At 39.0% G+C, this 19,826-nt stretch overlaps 1 protein-coding gene across 2 annotated transcripts in view; it reads right to left on the bottom strand.

The window, feature by feature from the left end:
* AGPAT5 (1-acylglycerol-3-phosphate O-acyltransferase 5) overlaps nucleotides 1–19,826 on the bottom strand; it is a 63,706-nt gene that overhangs the window by 30,632 nt on the left and 13,248 nt on the right. For both annotated transcript variants that reach the window (XM_068937346.1, XM_068937347.1), the window contains exons 2-4: nucleotides 14,557–14,626; nucleotides 12,228–12,343; nucleotides 6,281–6,370 (exon numbers count right to left, since the gene is read on the bottom strand). In XM_068937346.1, the coding sequence (XP_068793447.1) occupies nucleotides 6,281–6,370; nucleotides 12,228–12,343; nucleotides 14,557–14,626 (276 nt within the window). The remainder of the gene's footprint in view (nucleotides 1–6,280; nucleotides 6,371–12,227; nucleotides 12,344–14,556; nucleotides 14,627–19,826) is intronic.

The raw sequence follows: 19,826 nt of genomic DNA, 5'->3' as shown, positions 1-19,826 counted from the left end.
GCTGCAGCCAAGGCAATTTTTGCTTTCGGAGGAGTCCTTCATTTAGGGTCAGGTAGTTAGCCATGCAGAAGCTATATGCATTCTCACAGTGAATGCAAAATACAGTGTTCACGTTCACAACAACATACAAAATACTTCATTACCACCGATTCAGTGATATGTTCATTTTAACCAAAATAGAATAGGTCCCTATGTTCAGCTAACTGACACTTTCATGCCGGTTTCTGTGTAATGGATAAATGTTGATACGCTATTTCTGATCAATTCCAAAACTTCAAGGAGCGGACTAGGAATCAGAAAGTAAAATCTTACTGATTTTGGTTAGAGCCAGAAAAACAGAAAATGGCAGGGGTTACATGCAGATTCCTCAGTGTAAAATCACTGAACAAACTGACTTAATATACGGACTAAACAAACGGATGACAACAACTGTTTTCACCCGTACAGTAACTCCATTCACTTTCCCAGTGCTGTCAAAGTCCCCCAGGCAAAAAGAAATAGCAATAGCACAGAGAGGGGCAGTGCTTAGGGCAGCAGGGGGGCTTAGGAAGCCCTTGAGGCAGAACAGGGAGTTCCTATGTTTATAGTAGGGGAAAGGAGCATGAAGTAACACAAGGCGTCCCTGGACTACAGAACAAAACCAGTCCAGATACCATAAACAGACAGCAAGAAGAGGTAATAATGAGAAAATATGACTGAGGACAGGACTTTGGAAGGTGTCCCAGGATAAACAAGCTGCCATTCTGTAAAAGAGCATCAGGCATCAGGAAGTGGTAACTACTGATTAAAGACACCCTGTATTTACTGCACACTCTTCCCAGGTGGGTGGCGGGGGAAACAGTACAGTATTTTTATTTACAAACTTCAAAATCATATTAAACAATATATTTGCTTAATTTTACTATTATTTTCATTATCATATCGTGAAAAGTAGACAAATTCAAATCTGAATCAGTTTAGACCACTGCCTAAAAGATGTGCTTCTGGAGAACTGAATGAGAAGCATTAACACAGATCCATACCTGAAAAAGATATGGGGATGGGGGAGCACATCTGATTTAATGTGAACAAAATATAAGAGATGAAGTGAGGAAAGCGAGCAAGGACATGCAGGATTTCTGGAGAACTTGTCAGGGATTTGCAAATTAGTGACTCCATGACAAACTAATTACATCAAGTCTTACAGCAGTTGTATTAATGTATCTGTCCTCTTCACACTTCTGGTGTCTGGTTCACTTTGCTTGGTATAACCAAGACTTACTCTGCTATGCTATGAACCATAGAAGCAAAACATACAGTAACCATCTCAATATTGGCTGTACTGGATTAATCCCACATCTCAGCACGCAGATTTCCTACTGTTGATGCATGATAAAGAAAAATACAAATTGTATTTTCAGTTAACAAATTGAACAGTTTGCAGCTCAGGACAGCTAGTTTTCTCTATAAAACCAGGAGATCGCGCATATCAGTGCCCCCTTGTTACCCTGTTACACTGAGAAACACTTATCTTGCTATGACCTACATGAAAACAATATTAACACAAAAGTGTCCTTCAAATTGTGTGACAGTCTCTGCTCTTACAACAAGATATAAGATTAAAATCTGTTTTCGATCAGATTTTACATGAACAAAATCACATTGTTTCAATTAAGTATTGCCTATTAGAAAGGCTCAGTAATGAGCCATTTGAGTGCATACTTATGGTGATCTGAGAAATAATTTCAAGAAAGAAATGGAAAATGCGGTCGTACAAAAGCCTCAATTCCGCTAAGAAAGTACAGCGGGAACAGCCCTTCAGCCTCCCACCAGAACGGTGTGCACGTCTAAGAGCCGGACTGCTGCTGCACCATGGTTGGCAAGGGTGGAACAGTCGTGACCAGCAGGACAGAAAAGGGGCTGTTTAAATCAGTCAGGCAGAAGTCCTAAAACACGGCTAGAAGGTAGTACCATGCAACGCACTGTCCCAACACAGTCAGGCATACCCTAACCTGTTTCTACATCGAACTGAAGAGGCCAAGAGGCAGCCTTGTTTTCCTGTTTGTCTTCAACCTCTATTTTACTTCCCGGGGGAGGAACAAACCAAACCGAGCAGAACCAAGGGACAGTTAAACAGCTAACGAGCTTGCTGCACTAACTCAAGTTAGAAGCTCTGGTTCTGCCTTCCTATAAGCCTCAGGTTTCTTAACGGGAACAGGGAGACACGCTGAACATTAATCATCAGGATTGTTTTGTTTAAACTGCATGTGGAGAGAGACTGTAAACAACAAAGTGACCCTTAACACAGATTCCCTTCCATCTCTCTATCGGCATATCATTCTTTCCTCAGCAGCTGAAAGGCAAACTCTTCTCGAGCGCTAGATTAAAGAGAAGAAGAAAAAAACCTCTACCGCATATGCACAGAAGCGCCAGCCAATCGCAGCTGCTCCCTAAACTGTGCCATCCAGTACATAAACTTTAACAGAAATTCCATAGTAGTGAACTAATTATTTTCAAATGAAGCCTACAGCAATTTATTCTTGTGTTGATGAGTTTAGGGTGCACTTGTCTTACTGATTAAAGCGTCTTCAGTTTAAAAACAATATGATTGCTTATGAATGTCACATTAAATTATAGAACTGCAAAGCTCCTTCATGAATAACGCATTAAGGACACAAGTTATTGCATTCTTCTCTGAGTAGTAATTGTTGGTTAAAGGGCATTTACAGCATCTATATTTAAACAATTCTCAGATAAAGTGGATTATGGAAAGTTTAGTCTCCCCTCAAATGACAACTCAATGATCTGCGTCTTCTACCCCAGCAGATACAAACATTTGTCTCGCTAAATAGGCTTTGACAACTTTATTTTAGTTTTGTAAACTTAAGTGTCTTTCCCTATATGGTTTGACTGAAAGATTTAAAACAGCATACTTCCATTTTTACATCAGTTGCACTTAGTTCACTTCTATACTGCGACCCTAGATAACATAAAGAAAATGGCAGCAACTGTCTCGTAAGCGATTTGGTTTCGGTGCCCAGTTCCAACACCTCAGGACTGCTGCAGAGCCAAATTACACCAAAACACAAGCTCAAAGTGATCTCATATTCCTTTGGCTTAGCTTAGGTATAGGTTTTAAATACACACACATCTGAAGCAGAAGGAGAAGGAAGATTCCAGAAGCAAGACAAAACAAAAATCCCTTCTGGATTTATTTAATCTATGAATCAGATGTGAAAAACCACCATGAAAAGCAGAATACACAGTGAATGTAGTTTTAAACAAGTGCTTTATGCTTAAACCTTCCCTTACATTCCAATTGGTCTTAAAATATGCATTAGCCTGTTAAGTACATCTATAGCACTGAAGCAAAAATGGAAACACTTATTTGCAGGTTTTCAAACAGATGCAGAACTAGATGCGTTTCTGGGCACCTGCTCCAAAGACTGCACCAAAAAAAATCCAGATGTTTCTAGAGAACAGACTGATTTAATGCAGAGTTCGCACCAAGAATCTTATTATCACGATCAATGACAAATCCTGAATTAAAAAAAAAAAATTGTGCTTTGGGGTGAGTACTGTGTGGGGAAAGGAGAGGGAAGCCAGAAAACCAAACTCAACCAGAAATTGCCTGTTTGGCTAGTGAGAAATCAACAGGTTTATGTGGGAAAACATGCTGCCCAGGCATTCTCACCCATGTTAACTTAACAAAGCTACTTAGCAGCCCTCTGCAGGGGGAGCAATTGCTTAGGAAGACACACTGTTATCTAGAGCTTTAAATCCAGTGCCACCACCTCGAGCTGAATACTTCTCCGCAGCAGCTTCAGAGCAAGCAGAAGTCGGGAAACCACTGTGGTGCCAGATCAAATGCTGTGTGATCGTCCCTATTTAGTAAATGGGCAGCTGCATAACGCACCTGGAGTATGGGCAATCCTACACGGAGGCTGTAATTTCAACTTTGTTTTTCCTAAGCCCGCTCTTGTTACTTTAAACTACTATGACATACTATCATGGTTCTACACTATTCAATCAATTTCTATTTAACAGTTATTTCAACAAAGCAGTCAGCTAGTGGTGGTATCTTTCATAACTCATCACTGGTTCTGCAGTACTTTTTGAAGCGTATCAGAAGTACTAGGCTCCTCTGTATTACTCAAAAGGATCTTAAGGCATTTAATTTAAATGGCAGAATAAATTCAACTCCACCCCCAGCATTAGCAAAGAAAGATTGAGATCAAGACTCAGATTTTAGCAACATGCACTTTAACATGCATGCACTTCGCTTAAGACAAAAACTTTCTTACAGCTTCACTTATCAACCTTTAGCTTACCAAAACAGGGAAATGGCTTCAAATACATGCTTTCACACACCCTGAAGTTTGCATCTTCGCTTATTGAATTATGCTGTATATTCTACAGAAAGTAGAGTCTTCGGCACTAACACAGAGAAAAGAATAACGTAACGGAATCTTTTCACATCCTGGATAAAACGGCTCGCCTTGGTAATGCAAGGACAAGTTATCATTATCAAACACGACCACCTTCTCACTATGGATATTATTAGACGGACAGGTCTAGACACACCTAAGCTTCTTATGAGCTGAGCAACCGTCAACAAACTCTATAACAGAAATTAACTACATAACTTCCCAGGGAGACATTCCCAAGCTAACATAGCCCAAGATAATGTACTATGGCATACTGATAGGAAAAACAACTATCAAATTGCACACACAAATCAAAGAAATTACAGACCTTTCAAGAGAGCTTCATGAAGATATAATGTATAATAAATTCAATGTTACTCTCATGCTGAAAATATATAAAAACGGTTAAACAATGCTGCGTCCTAAACTATTATTTTCTACTAGCTGAAATATTTTTAAGACACCAACAACTTCAAAAGTATTTATTTATATATAGAGTGCAATGCCACAGAGGTATAATTTAATGAAGAATACATTGTGCATACAAATGAAGACAGAATTTGGCACAAAAAAACCCAAAATGCACGTATGCGCACAATAATACAGAATTAAGACATCCTTACAGGCCATGGAAATAGCAGCAGCCAAAATTCTACTGATCTGCTTTCTCCCATGCTAACAGTAACGAACGTTACTTACTAGTATAGAGAAAGCTGCCCCACAGGACAAGTGGAATTCTGCAGCATAATGTCATTTCATGTGAGCCAAAAATTCATAGCAAAAAATTTAGTTGTTATAACGTATTTTTGGCCATCACAGCTGATACTTTAAAGACAGGAAATAGATACAGTTACTATTTATCTTAACAAAAAAATAAAAAATAATAATGTAATAATGTAATAATCTGTCCATAATAAATCTCATTTCAAGACAGAATGAGTTTGAGTACTGTCTCAACAGAACTATGTGTCTATGTACATACATCAATCATCCAAAAAAAGGTCAGTTCATTTTTTTTAAACGTATACACACACATACTTAAAGAAGAGTATTAGGAAGGTCAAAACATCCTATATGTTCCATTTACCCAAGCTTCAGCTTTAAAGAGGTGTGCCACTTTTAGTATGTGGAACGGCGAGTCCTAATCAATTTAATTTAAATTAAATTAAAATGTAACTGTTCTATATCAAGGGTTACTGAGTTAGTTTTCATAAGTCAAGCCAAAAAAGGCAGAAAACATTTTAATGTACAGCAAGTAATGGAAGTGAGGCATAATGATTCTAACCACTGAGCCACAAACCATACAGGAAGTCATGAGAAAAGTCACTTGGCACTAAGAGTCATTCTTCAAATAGAAAATTATCAAGAGTTGGATTTTTTTTTTTCCTCAGGAGTAGCAGACAACATTACTCAGTTCTAAGATGTCACTTCCATTAAAATGACTGATCATTGAGATGACTAATTAACATTTTGTAAGAACGGATCTTGACTTTCGGAAGACTCTTCAGAAAATACCAGTCTCTGACAAGTAGTCAAAATGCTGTATTTTGAAACACAAGGAACACTGAAATTAGTTGCTCAAGGACATTACTATAACTCATGTTCTAAGATTTAATCCAGATTCCTCTGCCCTCTACAGACAGAATAAAGAAGCTCATGTTACTCATAAGAAGGACCAGTCAAAATGCTAGCAGTTTAATTAAAGATATTCTGATCATAAGAAATAAATGTAACAATATAGAAAAAAAAATAAACGCAAAATTGTTTTCTTGTAGTTTGCTGATATCAGGCACAGTTCATTTATCCCAATAAACCTCTGCCATTAAAAAGCTCAATGAAATGAAGGAGTGGAGGGAAGAAACATATAATCTTACCGGAGTCTCAGCTTTCATCTGGGCCCGCAACTTATCTCTCATTTCTTTTTCATTGAATTTGGCACTTCTCTTTACATAGACTCCTCCATGCTAACAAAAAAAGAAAAAAAAAAGATAAATATTTACATATTTTAAACACAGAATATTTGATAAAAGAACGAACAAGACTACAGTGACAAGACACGTTTATGACTCATGCTGCAAGTTTCCCACAAGACGTTTTATCCCAGGATGAAAACGCTTAAAACTAATTTTACATCTGCATGTGCATAAGTTCACAAGACCTGTTTATATAAACATCAGATGTACAAAAAAAAAAAAAAAAAAAATCAGGAGACATCTGAGTGTCTAGTTTAAAGGTGTTAAATAATTAACCGTATGACAGCATTGGAACTAACCCCAGGGATCTATTCCCAAAAACACAGACAAACACAGCTTAACTTCTCCCTCATACCACTCGTAGATCAAGAGAACTCGTACCAGTGAAGTTACCCACATACAAGTACTACACATCAATGTTTCCAATTTTATGTGCCCATTATTAAGTAGTGACTAATGCTAGTAGTGACTGGAATTACGTGTACTGCACATATTCATACAAACCCTATGAGTAGCACAAAAGTAACTAGCACAGGTCACGCAAGCAATTTCATACACTTTTTTAAAGAATCAAATATTTAATATAGAGAAAGTAAATACTGAGATACAGAAATGCAAACCCTTTAGAAGGTAAAAGATTTCATAAGCTACTTGTGCTGAAAAAACACTATAAAAATTGGACCATTTTCTGGAAAGATTCATTTCATACCGTGTTCCACACAATTTAATCACAAAACCTTCAGTGAAAGCACTATGGCAGAGTACACACAAAGGACGAAGATTATGAAAAAATAAAATTTGCCTCATCACATATCCTTCTTCCATCACTTGGTTTCACCTGCCATGTACTTACAATGTGATAAACAAACACGCCGACGAGCAAGATGAACTACTGACACAATGAATTCTGAAAATAGTAAAGAAAAAAAAAAAAAGCTTCCAAATAACAGAATTTCATTTTTAAGGGAGCTCCTCTTCAGGGATGCCATAACTCATTTCCAGTAATACTCTTTTCTGCCCCTCTGCCCTGACTGTTAGCATTAGGTTTGCTCAGATAATTTCTCTTCATTTGTGAGTTTTATATGCTCTCAAAAGAAAGCTGACAATAAGATTAAAACTAGTAAGAGCTGAACCTCAGTCTCATCTTAGAAAACGATACAGTACATTATAGAAACAGGTGTGTTGTTCTGCATGCAGGTGTTTGTGAGAGGGGACAGTACCTTATTTGCACAGTGTGGACAGAAACAAAGTTTCATGGTTAGAAGGCGGCAGATGAAAAAGGAAGTAGGTACAATTCTTTTACCCTTTCCTTTTCACTGTGTGGAAAGATGGTCACGCAGATGCTTAACTAATGGTATTTGACATAATTTGTAAGTTGTTCTCCAAAAGCCACGGTGAGAAGGAGCGGAAAGTCAATGGTGCATTAACTTCACAGTAAGCATTCTCTCTTAACATTACTGTCTACGATTCCCCTCTAAGGAGAAGTAGCCAGCTGCAGTGCACAGCTGGGCTGTCATGGCTGGCAGGGACAAAAAATAAGCCGAGAACAGAATCCCCCAATCCATCTAGCTTGGCCTTTGCAGGCTGCAGCATCGTATCAGCACCATCCCACATGCACTTACCAGTCCTGGGTAGATAATGGCACGAGCAGAATAAGGCTTGCATTAGCCGTGCAGCAAACAGCCATACGTTATCTACACGCTTCACACGTAAGGCTGTTTTTAAGATCTAACACCATTAAAGGGAAGTAGAAATTTAATTCTGCAAAGCAACACTTGTCACAACTGCCAACAGGAAGGCCAAACTTAGTTTGGTATGGAAAATAATATATCTACCATACCAGACTTCCATATAATTTGTAATCCATCGTTCTGTGTGCACTCAACTAGGTCAAGCTTCAAATTGAGTCGTCCCTTATTTATCAAACTGCTACACAGCTGCAGTAAATTGGGGATACGCTGAACTACCTTTTCCTTTTTTCATCTGTAAACATGGGGGAATCCCAGTTACTGTTGTACAGTTTATTTGGGACACCACAACTCCACACTTACTTTTGGTGTCCCCACCTCAGACTTCTTTATGCTTAGAAATAGACCTGTACTTCTCAAGTAAACAGGAGAACAGACACTTAACACAAGAACAGGCAAACTGCATATTATAAGATCACCAGCCTCTGCACAAAACCCAAATACATAATGTCAGCTCCCCTAACCTACAGGAATACAAATCCAAAGGGAGGCAAGGTGCTACATTAGCTAAATAATTGGCTAAAATTCAGAGACACAGGGGTACATAAGCTAAAGCTGAATAACAGAAAAGACAAAGATACACTTCCTACATTAAAGAGTCAAGCAAAGTTTGGGATATCACAAATATTTTCCAAAATTACGTCCCAGCCTCACCAGGTGGTATAAGATGAATAGGAGCTAGTGGCATTTTGGTGGAGAAAGATAGGGTAGAAAAAATTTCAGATCCACCCAAAAATAATACAGCCAGTTTTATGAAGAGAAATATTTTTGGCTAATAAATCAAACCTGGAACATAACAGGTTAATTTAAGTGAATCTTTTCCTTTTTACCATTAGGTAGCTGCTTCCAAAGAAGAATTTGTTAGTTATGCAATTGTATACAGCTCAAATTCCCCAATTTGTACTGCATTTCCTTTTCAGTAAGAGATCAAATATATGAATGCTTTTCAAAACAGATTTCTGGAAGTACTGTTTTTAAGTTTTTAATTTTCTTCCGCTGTACTTTAAAAGCCTCTCTCTCAGTCAACAATGGACTATGTTTACAAATATACTTCCCTTGTGCCTGAATTTCGCTCTCCTGGACATCCAGACTACGTTTATTTCCAAACAGGATGTTTACCTGAGGTAGGGAATATGCATTCCGTGATCATGCCGTAATTACGTGGCACTGGAAACTTTTAGTGGAGTGTAAGTGACATCACTGACAGAACATCAACAGGAAGGGCAGGAAGTGTTTTATGTTTTTGCACTGTTTGGTGTGATAAAAACAATAAAAATACCTATTAGCTTGCGCTATAGTCCTGCTGCATCCCGTCTTGGTAATTTAAACACATAACACATCACCATTGTCAGTATGCTGCCTTTCATTTGTGTCACTGAATTAATCACACACACACACACGTACATATGTATATGTGTATATATATGTATTTATTTATTTTCACATTTATTCCCCACTACTTCCTTTGAGGAATCCAAAGCTGAACAGGTTTTATTTAATAAATGCATTTTGTTTAAAAACATAGCCTACATTCAGATTAATTTCCACAGGAACCTTCTTTTAACAGTCAGTTTAGCAGGCAGGAAACTGAGCACCGGGTATTCCAGATAGCAATAGTAATTTTCCAATATCTTGAAAAAATAATTGTGGACACCTAGCGACAGCAGATGGAATAGATATCCTGTCTGTACTTTTAATTAAAAGAAGACTTAAACCACCACCACTTTAATGACTATAGGCAAGGAAAAACAGCAAGATTATTTCCATGCATCAGACTGGTCACTTTCTCTTTTGTGGAAGACAAAGACAGAGAAGTGGGGCAAGCGTTAGACAACAGAAGAAAAAAAGTCCGTTGCCCTCTAACTGACACCCTCACTGAGGTATGATTGGGTTTGCATTCTGCACTTATTTAGGGGACTGGAAGAGCAAATCCCCCACCAAGACACACAGAAACCCATCAGTGGTTTTCTCATTTTCTCTATGGCCTATTCCTTTCTAAATCTAGCAGATAATACTGCAGTTTCCAAAGAAAGGATGGCAAGCACCCATACTCCAGCCTAGCTTTACAGTCTGCTGCCAAGAGCACGCTCCCAGAGGATGGCAAACATATTCAGTCCTCAGGCTGAAAGGGCAACATTGAACCTGGATCGCCCAATATCTTGGAAAACACTCTAACCACTTCCATGTTGTACAGAAGGCAGGAACCACAGTCACTACCTATGGTTTAAAATAAAACAATGAGATAGGTCACTCTCTAGAGGTGGACAGTTTAGGTGAGCCCATCCAAGGCTCCGAGCCTCAATTCAATTTAGGCATCCATTTCCAAGCTAGAAGGCAACGTATGATTGCTGGGAGAGGCACATCCTATTCTTTAGCATACCGAATTAGACAGTTCATAGATGTGTGCCCGCCCACCCACTCTCAAGCTCTCCAAACCTAATCTAACTTATGTTAGCTTCCTGGAATCCTATTTTTAAGGCATAGTTTCAAAGTCAACCAATCTAGTTGTGGTCCAGTGCAAGAAAAGGGCTGTCCTATCTCCTTCGCTCTTCCCACCAGTGGTCTTACCAGGCCCAAACCTTTTCCCTCTTTTGCTGGTCCTAGCAATCAGCTGATCTGCCTTGCCTTGTAGCTGCAAGAGCACAAGTGATGGGACAGAGGAACGTGCAGCCAAGGTGGAGGGAGAGAGTACGGCCTCCTCTTCTGACGTAAGCCTGCGATGAGTTCGGCTCTAGTCAATGATAAAACTGCAAGGCTAGGGAGTTAATTCTTATCATATGATGTATAAGGGAATTCATGGAACTAACTCAGGGCTGTGGTTCCACATGGGATCTACTTTGTATAAGGAGAGGTAAGTTTCCTACTCTTCATTTATTCTTTTACATATTAACGTACAGGTCAGATCATCCCCCATCCTCCTGGACAGGGCTGAAAGCCAATTCAATCAGACTGTGATTCTACCAGAAGTCCTTTTTAAGGGTTTTGCACAGGGAGTGGGGTCATTTTGTTTTGGAAAATCAAGTTCAGGGAACAAGTGAAAACCAAGAACAGAAGCCAAAGGAAAAGAATCTTATCAAAGAGGCACTTTGGAACAACTATCCAAAACTTAACCCATTTCTACTTTAACAACGAAGCATCTACTTAAATCTTGAGATAACTATCATGAAGCCATTTCAGATCACCTGACAAGCTATACTGATACTCACAAAAACATTCCGTCCACACATCTAAAATTATGTGTGTAGAGAAGCATTCCTGCTTTCAGAGAAAGCAAGGAATATATATGACAAATTCGGAGAGGATTTTAGAGAGGCAATAAATACATGTCATTTACATTGTTCTCCACCATCACCACATGGTTAAAGATCATGCCCACTCACTAAGTCGTCTGTTAAAATGAACATGGCACACAGTTTCTTCTGTAATTGTATAGTTCTGAGTCGCATCAGGTTGTGCTCTCAGACTAAAAGGAACAAAAGGAGCATAACGTAGGAAGAAGAGAAAGTAAAAGGCAGTAATAGGAATATGGTTAGACCCATTTAGGTTTACATTGTCCTGGTTTAACTGAAGTCTACAGCAAAATTACCAACGCTTTCATGGAGACTGAGATTCTGCTGCTTCTCCTCTACACTCTACTATGGTCCAATTTTCCTCTTTTTATTTTGTGCTAAAAATCACTAACTGAAAAATGAAGTAGTACACCAGCGCAGTGTGAATCTACTCCTAGTTTATAGCATGACAAAAAACACACGGCAAAAAGGTCTCGTTTTACTTTCTGCTAAGGGGGATTTGAACTGTAAAAAGAAAAAAGTATTAGAATATTCTGAAATGGTTTCTAACACAGACTCTGCAGTTCCAATTCTAGTAAGAGACGTTCTGTTCACATAAAGTATTACTTCAGAAAAGTAAACTGACTCTTTAATAAGTCTCTCAACTAAAAAACACACATCTAACTACACTGAGTGAAACAAGCAGTTTTCATGTTCAAGCAAACAAGCGTCAGCTCAGCCTGTATCTTTAAAATATGTATTATAAATGCAAGGAAAGCATATTATATACATGTGACACACAAACAGTAGGGAAAAACCAAACAGACTTACCTGTGAAAAATACCACCCATACAACGGAAGCCATTTTAGCCCGTCTTTCAAAACGTACCGGACATGACCAAGAGCATTCTGCCTAATTGCCAACATGTCTGCAATAATCCAATCAACTGCAAAGACAAAAGCCCAAAACGTTTAGTTAAATCAGTTTTCAACTGCCACAGATAAAATAAAAATCCCATTTTGTACATACAAATACCACTAACGGCCTCTGAATGAAAAAATCTGATGGAAAGCTCATTAGGGCAAGGCTGGAAAGAGACACAGTAAACTGACAAGCAGATTGTCAGGAACGCGTAAGAGCAAAAGGAAAAAACAAAGGGAAAGAACTTTGCTGAATCAAGTTGATTAGTACTTTGCCAATTTCTTTATACAACTAACTCCTATTTAGTCACAATTTTAAATGCTGCAATACTAGCTTTCCTATGAAAAATTTGGAGGACTACAACGTTCTATCGTAGAACAACTTTTAAAATAAGTTATTTTAATTCCAACATTGCTACTCTTTAGACAAGCATGTTAAATTTAAATATCTCTGTGTATAGCTCTCATGTCCATTAGATACAGTAAATTCTGAAAGCCAAAGCATTTCAATGCAGCTTTAAATACTGTTTCACTTTTACTTTCTTTTATTACTGACATTTTGCAAGAGGTATGTTTGAAACAGACATCCTTAACACTCAGCTATGCATCACTGAAGTTCTACATTTTGCTAAAATCGTACCTCATTATCTATTTTCCTATCAGTGCTTCCTCAAATAACTCAAAATGTGGAACGACAGCTCGTGGGGATAACTTTATTTTAACAAGTTAAATACCACAGAGCCTGGTTTCCAGTTTACTTGATGTATTACAAGTTTCGTTTGGATACATAACCAACTGGTCCACAGAGACTGCCACTACTTTGCTTCAGTTTGGACAGACCTATCTGCAGTCTAACTCGTAACTAATTTCAGGCATCTGGTGAAACACCCTTAAGGTAAACTGCCGTGTTCCCTGTGGAGTTAATGGAGAGCGAGAGGTGCCTTTGAAATCCTACAAATGAAAATTACACCTACTAAATAGACCTTGCTCCTGCATTTGCGTAGTCTTCCTGAACAGTAACAGACTACCTAGGCCTAATGGGGACACTTCGGAGACACCGCCTGGTTTAAGAGTCACCACCAATGTTAACTATAGGTAACGTCAACTAACTTCATGAGCGTAGCACAGGAACTTTGTTCCGGATAGCTTTTCCTTTCTCTCATCTATCTAGCTTCTGGCTCAAATAAAGGCAGAGAGTTCATATTCACGCTCTGAGCTTCTTGCCTACTCTTTTGGATCAACATGTTGCATCACCAGTCCACCTTCCAAAAAACAACACAGCACAGTTAAAATTTAACACAGTGAGACACCACTGTCTCCTGTAGCAATAGGTCCATTGGTATACTCTCAGTGTACAAGTCCTTAGCCATAATTTACAATCAATTTTTTTTTAAGCACTTAGTCAAGAACGTGCAGAGAAAAATATTACTTAATATTCTACATTAAGTTTTTAGATTTGAGATTACTACATAAGGTAGCTAATCCCTCTTCCTCTACTCCTTCAAAAATCTCAGGAAATATTGCTACATTGAATTCAACCCAGTCAGAGGTCTGATTCTCAGTGGTGTCGGCTTTCCGCAAAAGCGCAGAAATTTAAGGAACAGCAGATATTTAAGAAGGGGAAGTAATTGCAAAAGTTTTTCTGAACTAGCAAAATACTGAGAAGGGAAAGATAGGTAAGTCATCAGTAAATCCAGAGGATCTTTAGCGCCTGCTTTTGGTACAGAAGGAGCCAAGTTTGCCTGCAATCCTGAAAGTTCAGGGTAAGATACACTACAGAAACAGGTCCACATCTTTATGAATGGATTCTCGTATGTATCATGTTTTCGTCTCTTTGTACCCACTGACCAATTACAAGTCTTAAACAGACAATACCACATTTGAAAAATAAGTGATTATAAAATATTACAATGATCTTGACCACATCTTACTACTTCAACTGTAGGCGCTACATTTCTACTAACAATAGAAAGATTTTTATGCATTTTTAGCTTTGATCATAAAGAGAAAGAGTTGAGATGTCAAGTGTTTTGTCATTTCACATGCATTTCACTACAAACGTGGGGGGGGAGGGGGAACCAAGCCAAAACCAAACTCCTATTAAATAGATACTACAGAGATGAATCTAAAAGGTAGTAGCTATTTCCCCTCTTAGCTCATAACTTTAGAGCAGGCTGAAACATCCATAGTCAAAGCTGTTTTTTAATCTATAAACGTATAAGCAAAAAACAATACAAACCTGTACACTGATGATTTGATAAATATATTACATTTTCTTTATTTTTTGGCAAATCCCCATAGATTATTACCTAAAAAAGAAATGTAGTATTACTTTATTATTTACATTCATTGCATTATTCAGTAATGAGACCCAATAAGGTAAACAGCTATTTGTCAGGAAAGCTGCCAGCAAATTAGCACCATTAACAGAAATATACTCTATCACCATATCAGCAGCCATCATACATACAATCTACTTATCATCAAGGCAGTAAACATTAATTAATTAGGGCATAAGAAAGCCATTCTCTTCTTCTATCTCAGCCCTATAACTGCATCCATGGAAGCAGATCTGCATCAACAAGAACCCTGCATTAATGTAATTAAAAGGGACCATGAGACCTGCATAAAAACATCATTTAACTTTATACATCTAACGTGCAAGATATGCTTCAGCCAGACATTCATTAGCTTAGTTAAATCTAAAACTAAGTTTTCCTGGGTTAGATCAAGAACAGAATCTCAAGCATTTGCCATAATTTTAACTGTCAAGAACAGAAAGGCACAAGTTTTGGGAGGTTCATTAAATTGGTCTTCAGCTTCCAGACAGCAGCTTTTGCTATGCCTTTCTCCATCACACTAGAGCACCCTTTAAAACCTTGCAATTTTTCCCTCTCCTGAGGTAACTGTCTACTAGTGAAATAACCTTCTGAGAGCACAATTATTCAGACATAGTAATCCAAATTAACTTTAAAAGTAGATTAATTCAATTACGTTTTATTTCAAAGGTAAAATGAGAAACTGAATTAAATCATTGCAGCTGTGAACTGAAAAATCCATGCAGCATCTTAATTACCTATAAAAACTAAATGTTAAATACTTCCTTTAGCTATTTCAGCTTAGTTTTCCCAATCAGTACTTTCTAGGCAGCATTCTCTCTACTCCCCAAATACTAACAGGCTGTATTCATTGTTTCTAGAAGTTAGCTGCGTTAAATGCACCTTCTTCTTTGAAATGACTCAATTCACCAAAACAACAACAACAAAGCTATTTGGAAGGTTTACTCACTTACTATTATCACATTCCCCAGTCTGAATCATCTGGACATTTTAATAAGGAAAATTTTTATAATTAATTTTCAGATCTTGATTACAATTGCTTACTGTGCCAAGTTTCATACTGATCCCTACTGAACGTCCCTAGGAGCTCCTGTTTGGAAATATCTGGATAACTTTTTGCACTGTTATGTCGTGCAAACACCTCACAGAAAAGCTACATGTTTTACACTCATGCTGTTCCCTCTTAGCAAATACAGCTGCACCGTTGAACAAATTTTGTTTTCAAGGCAAGAAACCAGGTATGCACAAATTGAGATATCCAGTAAATATGTGAAGGGGAGATCATCCAATATACACTAAAGAGAAGGTTACTTATTTGATTTTTTTTTTCCCAATAAGAGCATGCACAGCAAGTTTTAACTAAAAATTATTTGTAACAAGATAGCTGACAAGTACATTCTAAACAGTTTTGAAGAAATTCTAACAAGATTTTGAAAAGGTATAAGTACTTTTCTCATTGAAGTTCAAAGAGAATTAATACCCTTACTGCTGATACTCCAGATACCACATGCTAAATGCAAAGTAGCAGTCAAAAGATCTGATTTTGCAGTTTAGTTACAGAAATCCCACAGAAGTAAAAAATTATCTTCCTAAACTCACTTACGGAGTTAAAGCTTAATTTTTCAAGAGCATAATTTTCTAGCAGTGCTACTCTCTAGGTGGGTAAATGTTGTTTTCTTTAACCTCAAGTAAGTGACTCCACCATCCAGTTTCTGGCCAAGGCTATTTCAGTGAAAGGGTAAATGCCCAATACAACAGATCACTAAAACTGTACAGAAGGTATTGATTGCTATCTATGCATTCATAAAAGGTAAGAAGAAAAGAACGAGGAAAACAAACCTGCACTTGACATTGTAAGAGCCCACACAAGAAAAACAGGATTTGAAATATGTAATTAATCATTTTAATTTCTAATTCCTACTTTCTTTAATATAAAATTAAAGACATTGGTATAATCATATCTACAATTCAAAGCATTCACTTGTGACTACTGCATTACTAAAACGAAATTTACTGGATGATTCCTTTAAAAAAGCATATATGATTATCTACCAAACATAACAGTAAATCTTTCCTACCCTTTATTTCATTAAGATTGCATCTAGCTCATTTTTTAATCCCAGAAAAGCACCTTCTCAGTGTTATCAGAAGCAGAATTCTGTGCACAATATGTAAAGGCTACTGTAAGAGTTGGAGAAAAATATCTCTACAAGTAGTGCACCAGAATTTTTTACTCATGATAAAAAACATGCAACCGCACTGTTACACAAAATCAGGAAGATCTATTTCAAATTAGTTCTCATTAAAGACAAAAAGGATATTTTATTTCAAAGGGAAGGAAGTGAGAAAACCTGAAAAATATATTTTGTTCATTCATCAACCAGAAAGATATTAATCCTTTAGCATCATTTTGAGTACAAAACGGCTCAGAGGATGCAACAGCTTTAACTGCAGCATCATTCATTTCAGCATTGGCTATTTCAGTAATTTCAACAAAAGACTTTATACAGCTGTTCTTTTGCCTTTAATCACAGAATGGCCAAGGTCGGAAGGGACCTCTGGAGATCATCTAGACCAAACCCCCCCTGCTCAAGCAGGGTCCTCTAGACCACATTTTCCAGGATCACATCCAGACGGGTTTTGAAAACCTCCAGGGAAGGAGACTCCACTACCTCTGCGGGCAACCTGTTCCAATGCTCTGTCACCCTCACAGTGAAGAAGTTTTTCCTCAGGTTCAGACGGAACTGCCTGTGCTTCAGTTTATGCCCGTTGCCTCTTGTCCTGTTGCTGGGCACCACGGAGAAGTGTCTGGCCCCACCCTCTTGACACCCTCCCTTCCCATACTTGTACACATTGATCAGATCCCCTCTCATGCCTTCTCTTCTCCAGGCTCAACAGGCCCAGCTCTCTCAGCCTTTCTTCACAGGAGAGACACTCCAGGCCCCTCATCATCTTTGGAGCCCTCCGCTGGAGTCACTCTCCCCAGGAGTGCCATGTCTCTCTTGTCCTGGGGAGCCCACAACCGGACACAGTACTCCAGATATGGCCTCGCCAGGGATGAGCAGAGGGGCAGGATCACCTCCCTCCACCTGCTGGCAACACTCTGCCTAATGCACCCCAGGAGACCATGGGCCTTCTTGGCCACAAGGGCACATGGCTGCCTCAGGCTTAACTTGGTGTCCACCAGCACTCCCACGTCCTTCTCTGCAGAGCTGCTTTCCAGCAGGTCAGCCCCCAGCCTATCTTGGTGCCTGGGGTTATTCCTCCCCAGGTGCAGGACCCTGCACTTGCCTTTGTGGAACTCCAGGAGGTTCCTCTCCGCCCACCTCTCCAGCCTCTCCAGGTCCCTCGGAATGGCAGCACAGCCTTCTGGTGTGTCAGCCACTCCCCCCCAGTTTAGTATCCTCAGCAAACTTGCTCAGGGTGCACTCTGTCCCTTCCTCCAGGTCACTGATGAATATGTTGAACAAGACTGGACCCAGGACTGACCCAAGGGACACCGCTAGCTACAGACTTCCAACTAGACTCTGCGTCATTGACCACAACCTTCTGAGCTCGGCCATCCAGCCAGTTCTCAATCCACCTCACTGTCCACTCATCTAACCCACACTGTCAGAAAAAGCAACATGTTAAGAATTGCTCTTCAAACATACTGACATCAAGCAACTGCAGACACTAAAACAAATGTGTGATTTCCCACTCATCAAAAGCGGTGTTTAGCTATAGTATACTAGGAATACTTGTGGCAAGGATAAATGTAAATACACAATTTTTGAAGAATTCTTCAGCCTGTGGATAAGCAGAGGGAGTCCCTTCAGGGGATGCCTTCAGTCTGTGGCAATTCAAAGCTTTTAGGTGAACCAGAACATCTAATGTTAATAGCTGCAGATGGAAGTGATACAATACTGTTTTTCAAGGCATCCAGAAAACTTGGATTTGTTACTGCTGCTTGTAGCTGTTGCCACAGAATTCCCAGCCACTACAGATTGTGTAACAGCAACTGACTCCTTTTCAGTCTGCTGGTATTGAAAAGATCTAAGGACCATGGTGAAGGCAAGTGCCTGAGTGACTTACCAAGGACAGTACAGAAGAAACAGTGTCCATGGTGTCAGATTGCCCCTTCTGAAGCAACCTGGAGAGGTGACAGTAGTTAGGAGACCCTTATTCTTCATCAGAAGGACAACAGTGCACTTCTAGCGGTCTGGAAAGAACCAGAGGGAATGCTCTTTCCACTTACAGGGCACTAGTCAGCCAGCAGCATGCAAGTGCTGCAAGATTTCGTTGGGATGCAATTTTCAATTTCAGGAGAGAAGCTAACATCATAGGGTTTCAAATATTTTATGCATAGCTCTCCAAGTACCACAGCATGCATACATTCTACCGAAGTGTTAGTTTGAAAGACTGGGGAGATTAATGCACTACCTGTCACTATGAAGCAATGGGAATCTATTCATTAGAACGGGTGCTGCTTCATTAAAATAAAAAACCTACCCACCATGAAATTAAGAAAAGAAAACAAGTTAAAAGGAAAAACAAAACAGCAAGCCAAAACAGAAGCCTTACACAGAATACTGGGGGAAAATACACTGCAAACACAACTTGGGTGAAGAACAAAGATTTGTAATTTTAGCTATGTTTTGGTTGTTTCACAGTCCAGTTCTCAATAACAGGTAATACAGTTACCGTTGATATGGGCCTTTGACATCTATTTACATAGCACTGATGTCAAACTCGATTCAGTCAGGCCTCAGAGGAAATTGGATGCGAACAGATTAGAGCAGAAACAGTGAACCTGTGGAAAGGTTGGTACACAGCTTCTTTGTACGCCAAATACCAGGCTGCTCGCATGCTTAGCGAGCACAAGACATGCCAAGGACTTGCCCCTGGAGTGCCAAGGACAGAGGCAGCTCTGATTCACAGGCAGGAGATAACAGTTCTCCCAAAGGAGGCATTTATTAATCCAATAGGCTGAACTTGGTATGCAAATTACCTCCAGGGTTATCTAGTGATACCAGCTTCAGCATCCATAGCAGACTCTACTTCTTCCACAGCAATAGGTTCAATTTATTCAACAACAGTTGTGCTAACATGGTAGGTTGCAAAGCTACGCAAAACAGTATTGCACGACAGCCACACCTGAATAACTCAAACACCTGAATAACTGAAAATC

Source organism: Struthio camelus, chromosome 3 (assembly GCF_040807025.1).
Source record: "Struthio camelus isolate bStrCam1 chromosome 3, bStrCam1.hap1, whole genome shotgun sequence".
NCBI classification, from domain to species: domain Eukaryota; kingdom Metazoa; phylum Chordata; class Aves; order Struthioniformes; family Struthionidae; genus Struthio; species Struthio camelus.
The sequence above is the reverse complement of the archived record's forward strand: the minus strand, read 5'-3'. Positions and strand labels throughout refer to the sequence as shown.